Here is a 19,412-nt window from a genome sequence, read left to right as displayed (position 1 = left end):
CAAAGGAGGCTAAAAGATGAGTCAATTCACTTTCGTTTCCCTGAGTGACTTTATTACATGCGCATCTTAACCGCAAAGCAAGATATTGCTAAAAGAGACAGGATTTTGATAGCCTTGACCTCCCCAAGTCTCCCCAAGCACATTTCAGATCTCTCCATTTGGCTTCCTCTTTAGGAAAGGATTTTTCAGGGAAATTTGGGTAAATTGTGAGAGATATTTTTCACTTTATGCTTCTTTTAAAATGTTTTATTATAATTTTGATGTTCTGAGAAACAAGTGGTGCCAGCATTATCTAGAGGAATCGTGAATTAGAGCACCATCCACCTGCTGTCTAGCACAAGGAAGGTATAACCACAGTAACGTGTATTTCTGTACTTACGTCCTGCTTCCTTCCCTCCACACCCACCAAGGGAGAGATGGGCCCAAAGGGACAATCTGGAGTACCAGGACACAGAGGACCTATAGGAAGACCTGGAAAACGAGGCAAACAGGTAGGATCACGGTGTTTCCCCTTCCTGTGATTACTGGTGTCTGTGTGGTCACGGTGTACGCTCATACGGCCTGTGCTCTCATGGTACCGTGCACTTTGTCACAGTGGGACTGGGCAGAAGCCCTGGAACACCTCACGCTCCTGCACGGGCAGTGCAGGAGTTAAAGCCCCAGCTTTAGGGCTGGAACCTTATCTGCAGCAATCAGCTCCCCGGCTGCACAGCATGGGGAAAGTTGTATTTTGCCTGGCTTGGTAATGAACTCATTGAATATAACTTGAGCAGACCTCCAATGCCCCCTTTGAATCCTAAACAACACACAGCTACAGTCCCAACCCCACCTGCCGGATGGCTAGGGAGTTGGAGCAAGGTCCAGGTCTCAGACAGCGCGGGATGTAACGCTGTGGGGCCCAACACTTTGTAGATCCCTAGCTCTGAGGCTGACTTAGGGGGCAGGGCCACTGGATTTACAAGCAGCTTGGTAGGCTGCAATGGCAAATGGGATGTATCCAAAATTCAACACATTTCAGCCTGTCCAGGTGCCATCCTCTGCGCCCCTAGCTAAATCAAGTTCTTGAGATGAGTGAAGGAAGATTTGTAGGAAAACACTGGATTTCTGGGGCTCTGAATGAGGGAAAGATTGCTGTGGGTGCTACAAAAATCAGCCCCCTTCTCTGAGCTCCGTGCAGAGATCAGCATCTTGCAAGGGACATCCCATTGACTGTCCATGAATTTTCTCCCTGGCTCACCAGTGCAAAGAGCTACACTACTTCTGATGGCAAAAACACTGCTTGTGTGCACTGGCAGTAGGCGCCTGTACACTAAGAATGGTATGCTGTAGTGGGTTAAACTGGTGTGTGGTCCGTGGCTATGAAAACCTCAGTCCTGTATTACACTGTAATACACTCCTGGTTTCTAGCACACACACTTAGTGTGTATCCAGTGTCTGTTCAGGCCCGCCTGGAGGATGCTTTCTGTCCACATCACCCAATTTTGTTGAGTCAGGCTTTGCCCAGGCCCAAGTGCTGGTCGACACAGATCAGCTTGCGGAGCCACAAAGCCTTGGAGATATCCCACACACAGTGCAAAGAACCAAAGCACCAAAACACTCTCTCCGTTTCTCACGTTTTCTCTGTTAACACTAAACGAAGATTGATTTTTTTTAGACTGGATATTTATATGACAGTTCTCACCACAGTACTGCATGCCAGGGACAGATTCTTCTGCTCTGAGAAAGGTCAGGAAGACACATAGTGACTTTAAGGAATGGTAATCTCATATGGAAGCTGTTCGGGAATGGGATGGTTGACAAACGGTCCTTACTTAGAGCTTAAAATAATTAAGCTGGCAGAACTCTTTTTCAGACTTTCGGATGAGTTATAAGGACCAGGAATTGCACGTAAATTTGATGCTGCCTCCTCCACTATAGCGTTTTCCAAGGAGGAGGTAGCAATATTGGTATAGTTACCTGTTCGAGTCACCAAATAGGCCTCTCTGAGTGCACCTTTCCTTGTGTATTTATTTTAAGCAATGATATTGGGGATACAAAGGAGACCAGCTCCCGGTGCTCTGAATTGCCAACTGCAGAGCCTGTTTCTTTCCACTAACTGACAGGGAAGGCAGCCGGTTCTCGCTACACCGACTTTGGTGCTAATGGGCATCTGCTCAGATACAGGAGCTTGTAGATGTGCTGGTTAATGGGCTCAGCCAAAAGCATTTTATGCTCAGCCTAAAGCATTTTATTTGCAGTCTGGTTATGCCCAGCATTGCAAACAGAGGCACATGCCTGCTTCACTGTTGCTCTGACGCCATCAGCTAATATCTGAAGGGAAAGAACAGCCAGCGTGGGGAAAAATTAAAAGTTGGGTGCTAGGGAGGGAGTAATAGCTCACCATAGCTCACCATGTAAGGAAGGTATGTGCAATGTAATTCTGCTAGATGACCCAGAAGAAATATTTTTTTTTTGTCCTCGATATGTCAGATTTTAAAAGATGATGTGTGCTCTTTGCCGTTTTGTTGGGTTTGGGTTTTTTTTTTTGTAAACTGTGCTCGTCTATCCTGCCGAAAGTAATGTGCACGGAATATCTTTCTGTCGTGTAAGGCAAAGAGGACATAGCGCCTGCAGATCAACCTGAACACAGCGCACTTCTTACTTGACCTTAGATGTTTTGTTAGATTACGTAGTGTCTTAATCAAAAAGTGGTGACGTAAGGCGTGTCATAATTTAAGGCAACAATCAGTGTGACTAAAAGAATTATAGTCTGGCCCTAAATTATGATCTCCAGGCCCAAGGCTTAGTACACAACCCCTTCCTGCTGCCCTGAAAGCAATTTCAGCATTGATCTTCTGCAGGAAAGCTGTGTTTCCCTCTGTAATTGGTAAACTAGCTATTTCCTTTCTTCTTTTCCAATCCTTTGAAAAAACTTGAGAGTGGCATTTTAAGGCTCTGTGGGTCTGCTGCTGCCTGTAAGTGCTGTAGTTATCGTCTGGCTGTTTGTTCAGCTGAGAGGATAGTTTCCATCAACATGGGGCCATTTCCTGTCCCTTGATCCAGCTGACATCCCTAGATAAAAGCGGCTAAATTAGGAAGGTGTCACTTCCATTTCCATTTTGAGATACGTCTTGATTATCTCACTGACTTCTTCAGTTCTCCTCTGCCTCTGCTCTTCCTAAAAGGTGGCCAGGAGGTGGAAGTCACCAGTCATAGCCCCACTGTCCCCAAACTGAGATATAACACCCAAAGCTTTGTAACTTGGGAATTGACCCAAGGAGCAAGTTTAGGCTTTCAGCCTTGATGAGGAGGAATGACTTAGAGCTTTAGATAATGTTTCTTTGAAAGAAGGGAGAGGAATAGAAATATTGTCCATGGGAAAAGCTTTTCTGAATGCCATGGGTGCATGTGAAAAGAAACAAGGCAAAACTATTTAATAGAAATCTCTGCCCTTGTTATTTAATGTCTCTGTGCTAAACAAGAGAGCATTAAGCAATCATTCTTCCAAAGCAGGAGACACAGCAGACGGCTCGTTTTCAGGCAGTACACGTCTGACTGGCGCTGGCTTGCCTCTGCCAGATCGCTGTTGTGTGAGGGAGAGATTTCCCATAGACTTCTCTGGGGCTACAAAATCCTGGTCTGCTGGTTCCGTGTCACGTAATGTAAGAAGTAATGAGGGATCAGCATCGTTGACGTTCACATAAATCCTGGAATATTTTGATGGCACAGAGCTTACCTAATAGGATTAAACAAAGCATATATTCAATTAGTTCTTTATGGGCCATGTCAAAATCAAACTTCTTCTGTTGAAGTGGTGCAAGTGACATTCAGACATACCCAAGGGATACGATATATTCCACAACAAGAAATTATTTTAGCGTATATTACTATATATGCTTCATTACTCTGAAATTAGACATGCAACCACTCATCATGCACCCATAAATGCACATTAACTTGGGATTCCCCCACCCTCAAATAATTAATCTCCTTTGTCATTAAAAGGAAGGTTACATAGCATTTGTTATGCTAAATAATGTATGCTGTTACCTAAAAATCAAATCAGATATTTAAACTTTAAGCTATGTAATACATTTCGGAAATATAAAGCTGAGAAATCTAAGCCTTGGAGAGTATATGAGCAGGAAGATAAATACAGTTATTTTTAATAAGTGTCACCATATTAAATTCAGGAGCAAAAATAAGAATGTTCTCAACAGTTCTGGGGTGAAAATTCCAAATGCCTAAGGGTATGGCTGCACAAACAAGATCCCATGAGGAAAATTAGGGCTTATTTTACAGAATGTTAGCTATTGTATGGAAACTGTGTGTAAGTTCATCTCCCCTAAGTAATTTTACAGCATTTTGACTGAGTGATAAGGTACCAGAGGGACACCATTTGTCAGCACGGTGTTGCCACACACTAGCTTGCACTTTGTAATGCCAAGCCTATGCTTGCCTTGCGATGATTTGTTAGCAGAGCTGTACCCATGGTGAAAGTCAAGGAGATACAGGAGTCCAGGCACCTAAAGTACTTCTGAAAACAGTGTGGGCCTCAAAGCCATTAGTGTGCTTCTGAAAGACTGCACCCTAAGGCTGGGAAATGTCACTGTGGGAAGCCCCTGCCAACTCCTTATTGAATTTACTCCTCCCCTCTCCACCTCCCCCAATGTGTGTTAGTGCAGTAACTAAAGATTTCCAGGGTCACCTATTTCAGCTCCATCGGACCTTTCTTTCTGAACTGCACTGACTCCTGGAGAGCTACGAGGAGGCATCCTTAAAGAAAGGCCACCGAATGATTGAAGTCAGAGCGGGAAGATTCCTGACTCCACACACAGCAGATCTGCTGGGACCATTCACTTTTAGGAGCAGAAGTCCTGCCTGTACATGCTTTTCTGTCTCCGTGTAGAAGAGGACAGCACCTCTTCCCTGGGGTGGTGTCTATGAAGTTCATGCTGCATGCTCCTAGTGGCAAATGTCTTGGGTCTCTTGAAAGGGAAGCCAGTGCTGGTTGGAAGAGTTTGTATGTTCTTAATAGTTGAGCAAATAAATAGATGTCTCCTCTCTCCTAGGGGCTAAAGGGAGACATTGGACCTGCGGGTATCATGGGTCCACCTGGAAGGCCTGGTCCTTCTGGCCAGCCGGGCCCCCCTGGACCTTCAGGATCAGGTAAGCAGGAGATCGAGTGATTTCCTAAACAGTGTCCCTGCTCCCCAGCCCTTCCTGACTCATCACATATGCCAACATATTTCCCTTTACAAGAAGCGCAGCAGGGCTTCAGTTGCTTCTCCACTGACAGCAAGGAGAGAATTTCTCCTGAAGGCAGATCATGCCATCCTTGTCCATTATAAGGACTATATACATTACTTTATAGCTCCTGATGTTTCAAATAAAACCAAAAACATGACCTTTGGGACTTTGGTTAGATGGGGATGATGAAAAGCCATATGGCAGCCTTGGAGGGACTAGTTAATTTCCATCATCAAAGGTCTGCTGCTTCTCCAGATATCCTTACTTACAGTGAAAGATCGTGATTTCTAATCAGCCAGGGCATACTCACCCTGTGCAGATCTGTAAAAGAAAAACAGATGAGACTCAAGACACAATGGCAGTCAGGAAAGAAGGGAAGAGAAGGAAAGGGATAGAAGTCAGAGGAAAAAAAAAGAATGGTGAAAAAAAACCTCTCTCTTTTTAATTAAGTACTGTAGATCTATGCTTACTGCAATTGTGCATGTTGTAGAAATCACGAGAAAAATCTTCTAACTGATAATTGTACAGCTTCAAAGCTATGCATGCAGATGGCATCTTGTGAGACCAAGTGTAGACATGAAGGACAATACACAACCCACAATGTTCAGTGACAGTGAATCCCTAGGTAGGGTTTTCTCAACATGGATATATACTAAAGTACCTGAAAAGGAAAACAAAACCAGGTGGAAACTACTGTTGCCTCAAAGGGACAACAGCTACTTTCACTACAGCCAATTTATTCAATGTCCTCTTCCATATTGCTTTGCCTTTTTCTTCCCTGGCTTAAGTCAGTGGGAAGGAGGTCTCTTCTTCTGGTGGTGTAGCAATGGTACACCTGTGAAGCTGGGGGCTGCTTCAAAATCTTCACATACTTCATGTCTCCCGTTATGAAACATCTTTGTCTTGAGTAAATTAGCTGGAAGTTTTCAGAGGGCAGAATTTTCATCATGCCTATTGGAAGGCAGCCAGCATCTTGAGATCACTTTCTAAAGGCCTTATTCCATCCACAGAAAGTTTATGTGTCAGGCTTGTTAATCTTTTCCCACTAGAATATAAATTCTGATCCTAAAAGACCTTTTTGTAATGATGTCACTGCTTGCAGTATGAACATGTTGGCTCATAGTTTAATTCTGCAGAGCAGCACATCCTTGCCAAAGTTTGAAAGTCAAAAAGCAGTATTTTTTTTCTTTTTATTTGTAGCCCTCCTGTATTTCTAGTTGGGTTTTCCTATGCAGAAATGTCTGGAACAGCATTGCTCAAGTGGTTGTACGGACGCACAAGTGCAATGCAGAGTCTGACTCTACTAAACTTGGTGCATAGGTGCTGTGGAGTGATCTGTGTGTTCATCACGTCCTGAATCTCCATAGCTTCAATCAGGCTGGCATTTATTCTAAGTAAATGATCTCTCACTTTCTCTGTAAAGTTGGTAGAAAAATTTTAAAAGTGATCTGAAATAATATGACTGTTGTACAAACTCAAGTCTTTCTCCTGGTGTGCTGGAATTGGTGGTTCTGGTAATGCCTCCCTCAGTTCCCAGTGGGTTTGGTGGGAGATGTGCGTACCTGAAAACTTAGGTAAATGCATATGTCCACCTGACCTGTCATTTTTCCAATAAAGCTGCATTTGTGTTTTGTGTATTAACATCACAACAAGGCAACCTGGTATTTTGCTTCATAGGGCAATTTGCAATAGGACCAAAAGGGGAAAGAGGACTTCCAGGGCCTCCAGGGAGATGTCTCTGCAGATCCCCACAACATATGAATAACCCGACATATGAGGAATCTGTGTTTGGACACAGTTATCCAAAAGTTCCTGCGGTAAGCAGATTTTCTGGGAGAGGGTGTGAGCAATTCTTAAATAGTTTTGTTATTAGAGGTGTTGTATTCACTAATGGTTTGGATTTAACAGGGAATATATCTGTATGTGGTCAATGTGTTACTTCTAGTATGCACAACCTCTGACATCCAGTCAATGGAAAAAAGCCTGGTCTCATAACTAGTCTGAGGGCTGTGCAATCGAGGGGCTAAAATGCAGCTGTTCCAAACCACCAGTAATGTAGCATGTGTTTAGAAAGCATTTTACAAGCCTGAGGATGCTCTCTTCTATCTGCTACTGTATATATATAATCTGTTCTTGTTATTTCAGTCAATTTGAAATATATTTCAGATTGGTCAGTGAAGTAAGCATCTTTTTCTTGCTTATTTTTGATATTGTTCTGCAAGGACAGTGATTTCGGAATTGAATATTGGGGTCAAGCATTCCACATACAAGATAGAACTTTCTCCCAAAGCACCGACACTCTACCTTGAACCAAAAGGAGTCTCCACGAACGACGGGACTCAGGCTTCTGAGCTCCTGTCTGTAGACATACACTTTATACAGCTAATTTCAATCTCTAGCCTTCTGGAAAGCATTTTTATGAGCAAATTGGACAAAGTACTTTAAAGGACAAATCATTGCTGGAAAGTGACCTAGCAGTCTTTCATCTCTGATTTCTTTGGGCTTTGTAAATGCTATTTCCGTACTTTTCCTGCTGCTGGGCCCTGCCTTATTATTCTGTGCATTGTAGCATTTAATCAGCAATGAAAATGCTACCTTGCTGCTGTGCACCAGCGCAGCCCAGCCGCTCCACTCCTGCAAGTGAATATTGTGCGGTGTCTGGTCGCCTCTGAATAACAATGAGCAGCAATTAGGTTTGTTAACTTTCCCATGTGTCACGTTGTCAGAAAGCTGGTAAAGTATGTGAAAGGGACATAGAACACTGTCCATTAAACCGTGTCATCGAACACAATCTTTTGCATGAGCGTGCTGCAAGTCCTGACAGCTGCTCGCTCATCCCTGGCTGTGTTGCATTACAAAAAAGCCCCATTATTTTTAAAACTTTAGGGTGAGAGAAGAAACTATATGAAATAAAAGCGCATACCACATCATGCTGCACACTGTTGCAGGAAACCGTCATGTACTTCATGGCACGGAGAGCTCATAGGACAAGGTATAAGGCTTGCAATATTCTGTGTGGGTGTTATGACCCTCCTTCTGCATCTGGCACAGTTTCATATTAGCTTTTAAAAGACAGTAATGAAAGTGTAAATACGTAAAATATAAGTACTCTACACTATCTCTACAAACTCTCATTTGCTGATGATTGTCATTTCTGTTCTCAGGAATGAGGGACAGCAAAGAGGCCAGCCTCAGCTGTGAAAGCGGACTGCTGGCAGAGCAGCGCTCCCCCTTTGCCTGCCCCATTTGATTTACTCCCTCGAGTGTCAAGGGCAGGAGCTTAAACATTGCTATTATTTATTCTGTTCGGATCCCCATGTAGCAGCTTAGAAGCCTGCCTTCTACCGCTTGAAAACTATGGTCAGGTTTTCTATAGCTGCACATGGAAAAGACCCAGAGATGGTGCTCTGTGCCCCCAGTCCCCATGTCGCGTGGTTCTCCAGAGCTGTGTCCTACTGCAGCACGTCCCCACCGCAATCACCCACTCGCCTGTCACCTCCTCCAGTGCCAGCACTGCCAGAGGAGGGGAAAGGCTAGGAGACAAAGTGCTGGTTTTCTGTCACTGGCTGAGGTCCGTTCCAGTTTTTCAATCTTCTGCAACTTCAAAGGCCAGTATCTGTAACAGAGGGTTTCAGAGAGCACAGATCTGCTATTGAGTTCAAGAGAAATTAGAGCTCTGGGGCTGGGACTTGAGCTCCTGAACACAATTACAGAATCAGTTCTTTGCTGGCTTCCTTTGCTTTCTTTCATTCAAGCTGAAGGCATTTTTATTCAATGCTCCTTTAATGAAATTGGCCTTTGTCAGGGTCTGTGGGAATATTCCGCGATGTAAAAATTTCAGGGTATTTCAGGGTTCTAAAGAGAGCCAATTCTGTTTATGCTGGTGGAAATCAGGCTCAGACCTAAATCCATTTTGTGCGGGCGCATTCCGTTTGCTTTTTCTTAATTTAAAAACTGTTTGAATCTTGCTAAAATTAAATTGATTAAGCTGCTGAAGGAAGAGATTATTTCCTAATGCCCCTTACAGCCAATTTCAGTGACTGAGACATTAAAAAAAATTGGTAAGAGAACAGCTTGTCCTAATTTTTCCATTTTGAACTATTTTTTTTCTGTTTAATTGAAGACTCGGCTTTAGACTAAAGTATATGCATGTAAAGAAACATGCATTTCAGTGACAAATATGAACAAAGTACAAAGTACTAAAATATAAGTGAGGGTTGCATTGAGCAATGCATTATTTATTTTGTAGCCATGAGCATGCCTAAAAAATTATAGACAAACCCACAGAAAGCTCTTATGCCCATATGGGTTTAGCATTTGGGCACCTGATTTTTTTCCTCAGCAATGATTGTGCACAAGTATTTGATCGTTACCTGTGCATTTTGAAATAGGGGCCCTTGGAGCCAGAACAAGTGCTCGGGAAAGACCATTCTCCTTTGGAAACTCATGTCTTCTTACCAGTTGCAAAGGAGCCTCTTATGGTCTGGCAGTCCGTGGGTGTAAGTTCTCGCACCATTCTGTTTCTGAAAACAACTGAACCATTTTTTTCTGTGCAATTATTTATTTATTTGCAGAGACATTTGCCAGTTTACAATTCCATGACAATCCAAAATACTTCTTGAGAGGGTTACCCATCACCTCTTTTTCTGTGCCTCAGATTTTTGTGGTGAATAATCAAGAAGAATTGGACCGGTTAAACACTGAAAATGCCTTAGCTTTTAGAAGAGACCAGAGATCTTTGTATTTCAAGGATACCTTTGGATGGCTCCCAATCCAGGTGAAAATATGACTGTGGTCTCAGAAAACTCGTGAGTGTATGTTTCATTTTTAAATACGCCACATACTTCTGTACTTAAGGTGTCATATAGAATCAATGAAACAAATGGAGAAAAAGCTCTTTTTTGAGCAGTGCCACAACTCTACCTAATTCTTAATTACTGGGGTGTTAACTCATCCGTGTTGCAGGATTTGCTAAACTCCCCGTGAACCAGGAGCCACTGGTGAACTGGGGATGAGTTTGGGGAATTACAACAGTAAAGAGCATTTTTTACTTAGGTAAAACTCACCAGTGTACAAAGTTGTGGGAAAATACATGATCGGCAAAGCAAACCATGTGTTTCCTTATTGCTTCAAGGAGCTAAGCTAATTCCTGCTGAAATCAGCAGCGGGATCCTTCTTGTGTCCACTGGACTTTGAATCAGATCCTGTATAAACCCTGTGAACCACCAAATAGTGGGATATGAAAACTCGGTTGCAGGATGTGCCCCTCACGGCCCCTCACCTCGGCTTGCTAGCCAGGCTGCTCGTGGTCGGCTCAGTAACCGCTGTGTGGTTTTTTTTGGCCAGCTCACCCCTTTCTATCCCGTGGATTACCGCTTCGCGGCTGGCGGTACCTGCGGCGATGGGATCGTGCAGGATGGGGAAGAGTGCGACGACGGCAATGCGGTTGTGACTGATGACTGTATAAGTAAGTTGCGGCACATCAAGAGCAGCCTTTTTCTACCAGGGACGTGCATTGGTTGTTCCCACGGGGGACACCGCTGCGTAAATCACACAAGTGTTTTGCTCAGGGGAGCTTGCCTGGATTGTGGATGGAGCGCAGGCACCAGGAGAGGGAGGCACAATGGCCATAGTGTGAAAACGGAGGTCCTTTGGGCATGTAGATGCCACACACCAGCACAAGACAGAGGTGATGCCAAGTACTTCTCGAGGACTCTGTACCCCACTGAGCAGAGGTGTCTGCAGACAGAGCAAAACCACTGCATTTCAGGGTCCAAACCCAGCAGCTGGTTTACGTACACACCTTCCCCGGGGGCTGCCGGCTTTCTGGCCAAAAGATGTGGCATACCCTTGCAGTGCACCACAAAACCCCTTAGGATAGACACTGAAGCTGGCTCTTTCTAATAGTAAACTAGAAACTGGGTCCAGTAAAACCACTTTGGATTTAGTTTTCACTTGACTAGGGATGGTGTCAGCCCACAACCTTCACTATTAAGTTTGCACAGCATTTGATTCCTATCTAGTCAAGCTTCCTTTCCATTTTGCTTGTTGCAGATAGCAAAGAGCATATAAGCATGCAAAGAGCATATAAGCATGCAAAGAGCATATAAGCATACAAAGAGCATATAAGCATACAAGCAGCTGTGGCAACCTTCACTTCTATCTTTCTGTTGCTTTTACCGCTTGATTCCTTCCCCAGAGCACAGCACTCTACACCATCTACAGCTGACACACAGCAGGTTTGGTACTCTGTTGGTTCTAGCAAAGGGATGTCTCTTCACATTTCAGAACAGGTATCAGACAACACCGAAAGATGCAATTTTTCTTTTTCATTTATATAGCCCTCCATTTTTAAGCCTGACTTTGAAAATGAGGTGTGTGCAACCACGTTTTATGTGAGTTTGATCATCCACCTGTCCATCACCACCCCCTTCCCCTTACAACCTAGGAATCCTAGCCAACTTCTCCATGATAACAGGAAAGAGATTTCAAAGACAGTTCAGTTACAACAGGTATAGGGAGACATATAAATAAATGCCCCTCTAAGCTTGCCTGGCTGCAGAGCAGTCCAGTGAAAGAGCATGAGCTCTCCAGGCTCCAAGCATGAGAAAATGATTCAATTAGAATTTGCAATCAACCGTGAGGAACAAGCATACAGGAAAATAGTGTTCATTAGTTCTAGTGCCTGCAAAATTGTACATTGTGTGTCTGGAGGCACATCGTGTTACTTTGTGCTATACACTGGGTGAAGCTTCAGGTTGATCGAGACCTTGCAGTACATAGACTTCTGACACTGACTGACCTGAAGAGTTACCATTGAGTTACTTGGAAATAAGCACATTGTCATCATTCTGCTCCTGTGACTGAACCAAAACAAACCAAATATTAAGTGGATTTAATTGTAAAATAGGCTTGTTGTTCTGAGAAGCATCAATTTCTAACAAACAGATCCTCGGTGCAATTAATTAATCATTTCTATTTGTAAATAACTCACTTTAATTCTTATAAACTTCCTCTTCTTGAGTGTCCTTTTAATCAGTTGCTTAATAGTGTCTCCAAGAAGAAGCCAAAAGGATTTTAGCTAAATGAATTTCTTCAAGTTATGAAGTCATGCTCAAAAAGTTGAAGACATCAAAAGCAAAGTCCAGTTGATAAAATAGCAAACAAACCCACAAATTGCTGCAAACTACATGCCAGCCACCATGAAAAAATGTCTCAAGGCGCACTCACTCTCAAGTCAGTAGGAGTCAGCAGTGGGAAAAACACCTTTTTGGCAAGCAGTACATACTTTTTTTGTTTGGATAGGCAATAGGTCTGTGCAATATGTGGGAATTCATTTGCAGTAGGCACACATAGATACTGTGCAATACTGGGTGAATGTCTAGGTTGGGATTTTCAAACAACTTAATGACCTCAGAGTGTTTTTGTGAAATTGTTACCTCCCCAAATCATTTATGTTAACTGTATTTCATGCTTCCTTTAATTTGTTTTGATACAAGTTATCTATGGTAATAATAATTATTAGAATAAATGCCGTTGTAATTAGTGTTTCTGTAGTAATTATTTTTATTAGTTATCCATTCTCTCCCTTGGGTCATTGAAATTAGGCTTTAAAAGGCATATTCTTTGTAGTGAAAAACATTGCTCCTCCTAAAACAGTCCCTCATCCTGTGAGGATGCCCTCCCCAAAATGCCTTCTTTTACACGTTACCCTTAAATTCTGGTTCCACTTACCTCACCTTCCTCTTTTACGTATGGAGTGCCTTGAAGGTATTTCTTTCTGTATTTTTCACTAGGATGCCGCCGTGCTTACTGCGGAGATGGCTACAGACATGAGGGGGTTGAAGACTGTGATGGGAAAGATTTTGGATATTTGACATGTAAAACATATCTCCCTGGGTATGTACGAGCTCTTTTCACTTTGGTTCAGGGTTTTTGGTTTTATTTTTGTTTGGGTTTTGTTTGTTGTTTGTTTTTTTTTTTCTCTTTGACAGCTTTAAAACAGAAGTGCACTACCCACTTAATCCTTGTTCCGTAGGGACCACTGCAGGTATGGGGGAGAAAGAGATTATTTCTGCATATCATTGACTTTAAGGGCTAAATCTCATTTCTCTGTAATAATCACATGCCTCTTTCCTGTACAAAAATAAGAAAGGTCATATAGACATATGTTTGCCCATTGCTTGCAAACATTTCCACATTTGGTGATATTATCATTGCATGAATGTTCACCCATAACATACCAAGAGTAGGAAAGACCATGAGGAGGAGGTGATCGCACTGAAGGGAGAAAAAACCCCAAACCCCAACCGACCTCCCGTTGCTCTTACCGTTAATGGGTACTCTAGGGGTATCTTTGTTTCTGAATCAACCCGTCATCTATCAGCCTTCCCAAAGACCAGGAAATTCACTCAGCAGATGCAAAGCCATGCATCTGCTTAGCAATGTCCTTCATTTAAAACATCTGCTTATTGTTGACTTGCCTTCTCTGCCTTTATTTGAGCAGCTTCCTCTGGTCAGCATTTTGCCTCCAGCAGCAGTACCTCTATTTAACTGTCAGGTATTGTTACTGGCTAACAGGAAACATTTAATTTGCAAATGAAATTATGCGCAGAGCCCTCATCATTCATGGAAGAATAATGTGCTAATTGACAAGAATAAGAAACCACAGGATGCCTTTGTAAGTCAAGTGCTGTGCTAATCCTTCCACTGCAACTGTCGGAGCACTCCTGGCGTAAGAGATTACTAAAATCGAGACCAGCAAACCTGACAACCTGAAACATTTTCCACAGATCTCATTTTAAGACAACACGGAGCTGTTTCTCTTGTGAAAACTATTCCCTTTTGAGAGTCTGAAGTTTGGTGCCAAAAAAAAGCACCACAAAAGCTTGAGAAATTTTTATAAATTTCATTTTCCGTGTATAATCAAGATGTGGAGAGCAACCAAGATCCTTTATTTTTGTGTGTGCAGTCTGAAAATTATCTGCTAAATTTAAGAAAAAGCTGTGACTCATCATTAAATGGGATAAGTATGTGAGCTTGGCACTCCCATGGGAGTTTCATCCCAAAGCACTTTCTCCTCCAAGAGCTCTGCTGCAACAGATTTTCTCATTTTCTGCTTTTTCCAGACCCCAAATCCCTCCTCATATCTCACACACCTTCAGTTCAGATTTTATGTTGGTTTTCTGCGAATGTGGGTTATCTAAGGACATAGTTTTAAGGACCTGCTTAACGGCTGCTTGTGGATTATCTAATAGATGGGTTATTCAAATATGCTAGCAATAAAAACTCATCAAAATGCTTGTTTTATTAATATCTCTTGTCAGGACTCCAGTAGGTGAAGTCACTGCAGTTCGGTTTAAGTCAGTAGAAAGACAAAAAACACTGTTTTTCTTTATTTTTCAAGGACCCTTCCATTTACCTTTTTTTTATTTCAAAGGTGGGTATGTGTCACTACCATTACTTGAAGTACATGAAAAATAAGTTAAAGGAAAGGCACAGTCACGCCTGCTGGAGCTATTGGAAGTAACTGGAAAAACACTTACCTCAGAGCCTCAGATATTTCCTTACACAGTTCCTGTGGGTGAGCGCCAAGGCGTCCTGCACCCACCCCCGCGTAGCACTCAAGTCCCGCTGCCAATTGGGATTTGATTTTTTTTTTTTAATTGATGTTACTGGGAATTTAATCTTCACTCATAGTTTCTCCTGGACTCTATTTTTGATGACAAGGGGGAGCACTGTTGGAAATTACCCTCCTATTTTTGTTCCCGTATGTCGCTGCATTTTCTGATGTTCTTCACTCCTACAGAGACTTACATCCAGAAACCATATCGTGTGAACTTTAGCGTACTTTGAAACCGAGATATTCTCTTTTCTTTCAGGTCTTACGGCAAATTGCGATGCACTTCTTACTGCTACATTGACTCTACACAGTGTCGATACTTCACATGAGGGGAGCGGAGGTGGGTAGCATCCCACACGTAGCCGGGTGCTAGGTGCTACACTATCATCTATCCAAGAAGGACTGGGACAAAAAAAACCTCCTACCCACATCTGTGTGAAAACAAACGAAAGGACATCATGCTGCTGATGGCCATTTTGAGATGTTTTTCTTTTTTTTTTTTTTTTTAAATTAAGTCAGATTGGGAAAGAATAGGACCACTGCATCCTGTCTTAATAGAGAAATGTCAAACAGTGTTTGCCAGTAAGACTTTCATGCGGCTGTGGACAGCAACTTGCTCTCCATCACAAATGCAACATTAAGCTACTGGAAACCGAATTTCATGAACCAGGAATATCATGTAACTATTACCTCGACTTAGCACTGTTATTCCTACATGTAAGCTCTTCAGGGTTTTTGTCTTTAAACCTTCTCAGCATAAACACGAAGCATATCTGGGATGCGGTGTTTATAGAGACTTACTCTTTTATTACAATGTGAACTTTGCAAGTGTGGAATCCACATGAGTGATGACTTCTGCGATATTAAGGTTAACTGTACACCTTTGTGGGTCGAAGGAGCAGAGGCCTTTCAGTAAGTGCTTTAAAGATCAGCAAATCATCCAAAAAAGCTGGTTAACTTCACCTTCGGGCTAAGACATTTGGCTGTGCAAGCCCGTGTGCGTGTACGGAAGTGCAAGCAGTCACAGGAGGCCTGAAACTTCAGACCACAAAGGCCAAACTGGACAAATAAAGTGTGAAATAGCCAAGGAGTTCCCTCCAAGGAGAAAATCAGACAAGGAGGGAAGAAAAAGATGGAACATATGTCAGTATTTTTCACCTCTCAGTATTTTTCACCTCTGCATGACCCCGAAGGGGCTGGGACAGCATCAGTTACCTGCCTGAACCCACAGCCTGACCATGTTCCACATCACCTTCACTCTGGTTTCCACACTGGAAGGTCTTTCCGTTTTCAACCCCTTGTCCACCCGACCTTCATCATTCAGTTACTGGTTCTACCCTGTCCTCTCTCCCCCTCACTGTTTTCGCTGTCGTGTCTGGGGTATCCCCCCCCAGTGTATGTTCTCACTTTTGTATCGCTGTAAATCAGATCTTAGAGTAGGGCGTTTATGGATGCTCATTCATGCTGTGTAATGTACATAGATTTTTGTTTTTCAGAAAGTTTGTTCAACTATATTAGCTCTGATAGGAGCCAGGGTAATTATGTACTTATTTATTAGCAGGCATTAAAGAGCATATTTCACGTGGGAAGCATATTAAATGTTATGCGAAAAAAAGTCTGTAACAGAAGAAAATGAAACAAAGGATGTGCAGAATTCAGGACTAAGAGCCTCAAATCAAGGTGTTATTTTGCTACAAGCCACTCTTTTCTGCTTCGCGATAAATGCTGTACACGACTGTTTGAAACGTGCGTGTTATCTGTACCAGTGACAGCGCTGCAACGGCTGCACTGCTGCTTTGGTAGAAGTTAAATAAAGGTGGATGTTGCGTTATAATGATAATGCATTACAGCAATCAAGAAATGCATACAACTTTTATCTCCTGTATAGAAGAATTTAATTCTGCATGTCCAAAGTGATACTGGAAATCACCAATTAAAAAAAAAAAAAAACAATGAAAATTAATATGACCTTTGTGGCTATCACTTACCTGGGCTCTTTATGTTGCTGTAAAGTCAAGCCACCAGCATTCGTAGCCCAGTTCAGTAGTTCAAAATTTTTCTTCTTGCCTTTTTTTTTAAAAAAAAAATCAGAGGTCTTAATAAAAGGTCAAGGAACTATTGGGCTGAGGAACTTGCCCATCATAAGCTCTGGAAATCTTGGCTTTAGCACAGCTGCCTTTTAATTTCCTGCGCTTGTGCAAACAGCAGGTTCCAGCAGCGTCACATCATGCAGGAGAGCGAGTCCAGCAGGAGGCTCCCAAGGACAGCCATTCCCAGCATCAAGTCCTGATGGCCAACCCTCCCGCTGAACCTCTGGCAGCATCTGCTGAGTGTTGCCATCCTGGGCTTGGAGAGACTTCATCTGAACCCCTCACCTTCTCCAAGGAGTTCATCTCTACACCTGCCCCCCAAAAAAGGCTGGAGTCTTTGAGAAATGTGGTAATCCCAGTGGCCTGTCACCTTCAGTTTTAAGTCACATCCTTTTTAAAAGCTCCTACCTCTGAAGGACATTGAAGTTGCAAAGCCAAGCGCACGGAGGGTAGGAAATGTAAACAGGAGTTGTGGTCGCATAGGGAAAATTGTCCCGTGTTCAGGAAGGGGCGCATCGCTCTGGTCAGGAAGCATTCACAAAGCATGGATTTTAAATGGACTTTACTAATACAGCACAAACAATCCAGCATTTTAACAGAAGGGGGTGTAAGATATATGGAAAAAAAAAAGGAACAAGTTTCTTACTACCATTACCGTCTTGTTCCCCTCAGATGATAAAGCAAGAGAAAGACACCTGGAAAGGTGTTAAGTATATATGATTTTAAAAATGGCAAAAAACTCCAACCCTTCCTCCTTATTTCCAACATACCTGCTTTATTATTAATTGGTGATTCTTCAGCTGGATGCTGCCTGGTCTGCTGTGAATTATCCTCCCTCCTTCTCTGAGTTTCTTAACACATTGTGCCAAGTCTGGTTCAAAAGTTAATTGAAGCATTTCAGTTCCTTGGCCTTTTCGCAGCAGCAAATGTTTGCCGGAAAGTTTTCTAATGATTAGTATGCAACTCTAGAGGAATACAAAAATAGTATGAGCTTACACCATGCACTGTATTAAATGTATACTAAAAATCCAGCTTGCACTTAATATGTGATTAAATATATGTAGTTACCTACTGCGTGTATTAGCAGCTCATGTCAATAAATCATGCTACCTTAGTTCTGCTATGTCCTTTTGCTTATTTCATTTGGGGTTTAACAACACATTTTTATAGTATAATTACATCATATAAGATGCTGGGGAGGGGAAAAAAAAAAAGTGTCTCCTCTCCCATGCCTGCTGCCTTCCCCATCTGCCGCTGGAACTGATGCACTGGCGTGTACAGCCTGGGAGTGTGACCGTGCATCCCTGTGCCCCGGTCCAACCACTGTCTCAGCCCAAAATAGACCTGTGCAACACGCCATGTGCAGAACTGCTCTGCTTTCATCGATTTCTGGCTGTAATCAGTGTCACATGGACTACTTTTAACAAGGCTTTGGGCTGCGGTTTGGGGATTATCTCCTCCTGCTGCTTCATAACGTACTGGCTGGTTTGTAACTCCTGCCAGAGGCTGAGCTGACGGCTGCAAACCAGAAAGCAACGGCGCCAAGTGCTGATGGATGATGGGAGCAGCGATGTTGGCACCTAGGGTTCCGTCACTCCCAGCAGCCGGCACACAGGCTTTGGGAAGAGGGTCCTGCCTTGAAGTGGCAGCCAGCAAGTCTGTCCTCCCAAGGCTTTTATGTAGGACAGAGCATCCCAGAGAAGGGCACTGCCTTCTGCCCCCAGGGAAATGGAAGCGTATTGATGACCAGGGAATGAATGTGTATTTGGAGCAGTGTATTATCTGCCTGTCCTTTCTTGAAGCTCAGCTTCTGTGACACTTGCCTCTCTGGCTTCCCAAATGCCTACGTCATGGCTCTCAACTTCAAATAATTCAAAATTGTAGCTTCCAGACCTGCCCTTGCCTCTAAATCTGGTCACACAGCTCATCTCCTCCTTTCTTTGTTCTCACAATTTCTGTTAACAGCACCAAAGTTCGTATCCTTTGCAGCCCCTCCAAAACCCTGCAACGCCCTCGCTGCTCTGCAGGCACTGGGTTTCATCCTCTTCTTTTTCAGCCTCTCATGCCTTCCCTTTTCTAATGTCCTCCACATGTTGCAGCCCCGCTAATTTCACAGCAAAGCCCCTGGGCCACAGTTCTTACTTTTTTAAAGGACAGCTTCTTGGAGATGCCAACCCAAATGCCTCTAAAAATCCCATGGTACAATTCCTATTTCCTTCCCGCTGATTTGGACAAGGTGAGAAGGGATTAGCTGTTATCCTTAAACTGTGAGTCCCCCAGAACAGGCATCGTCCTGGAGCACCAGCTGTTTTGAAGTAATACCAGTAATAAGTCCCCAGTTAGCTGCTTTTGGGGTTGATTCAATAGCTTTGGCACTCTGCTGCCACATACAATCAGGGCATGTATTAAAAAAAAAGACCAAAATAAACCCAAAAGAAGTAAACCAGTACTGTGCTGTGATTCTTTGGTGA

At 43.0% G+C, this 19,412-nt stretch overlaps 1 protein-coding gene across 5 annotated transcripts in view; it reads left to right on the top strand.

Annotated features, from left to right (window-relative positions):
* Positions 1–18,054, top strand: part of COLQ (collagen like tail subunit of asymmetric acetylcholinesterase) — a 43,390-nt gene extending 25,336 nt beyond the window's left edge. For 3 of the 5 annotated variants that reach the window (XM_074574949.1, XM_074574946.1, XM_074574948.1), the window contains 7 exons: positions 411–491; positions 5,052–5,148; positions 6,907–7,046; positions 9,887–10,006; positions 10,576–10,696; positions 13,026–13,128; positions 15,111–18,054. In XM_074574949.1, coding sequence (XP_074431050.1) covers positions 411–491; positions 5,052–5,148; positions 6,907–7,046; positions 9,887–10,006; positions 10,576–10,696; positions 13,026–13,128; positions 15,111–15,180 — 732 coding nt within the window. In that variant the 3' untranslated portion in view covers positions 15,181–18,054. Of the gene's footprint in view, positions 1–410; positions 492–5,051; positions 5,149–6,906; positions 7,047–9,886; positions 10,007–10,575; positions 10,697–13,025; positions 13,402–15,110 lie in introns of those variants that run through there. The other 2 variants (XM_074574945.1, XM_074574944.1) reach the window with 1 other exon arrangement.
* The last annotated feature ends 1,358 nt before the right edge of the window (positions 18,055–19,412 follow it).

The sequence above is a fragment of the Larus michahellis genome, chromosome 2 (genome assembly GCF_964199755.1).
Source record: "Larus michahellis chromosome 2, bLarMic1.1, whole genome shotgun sequence".
Lineage (NCBI taxonomy): Eukaryota > Metazoa > Chordata > Aves > Charadriiformes > Laridae > Larus > Larus michahellis.
This window is presented reverse-complemented; position numbering and strand designations above follow the sequence as displayed.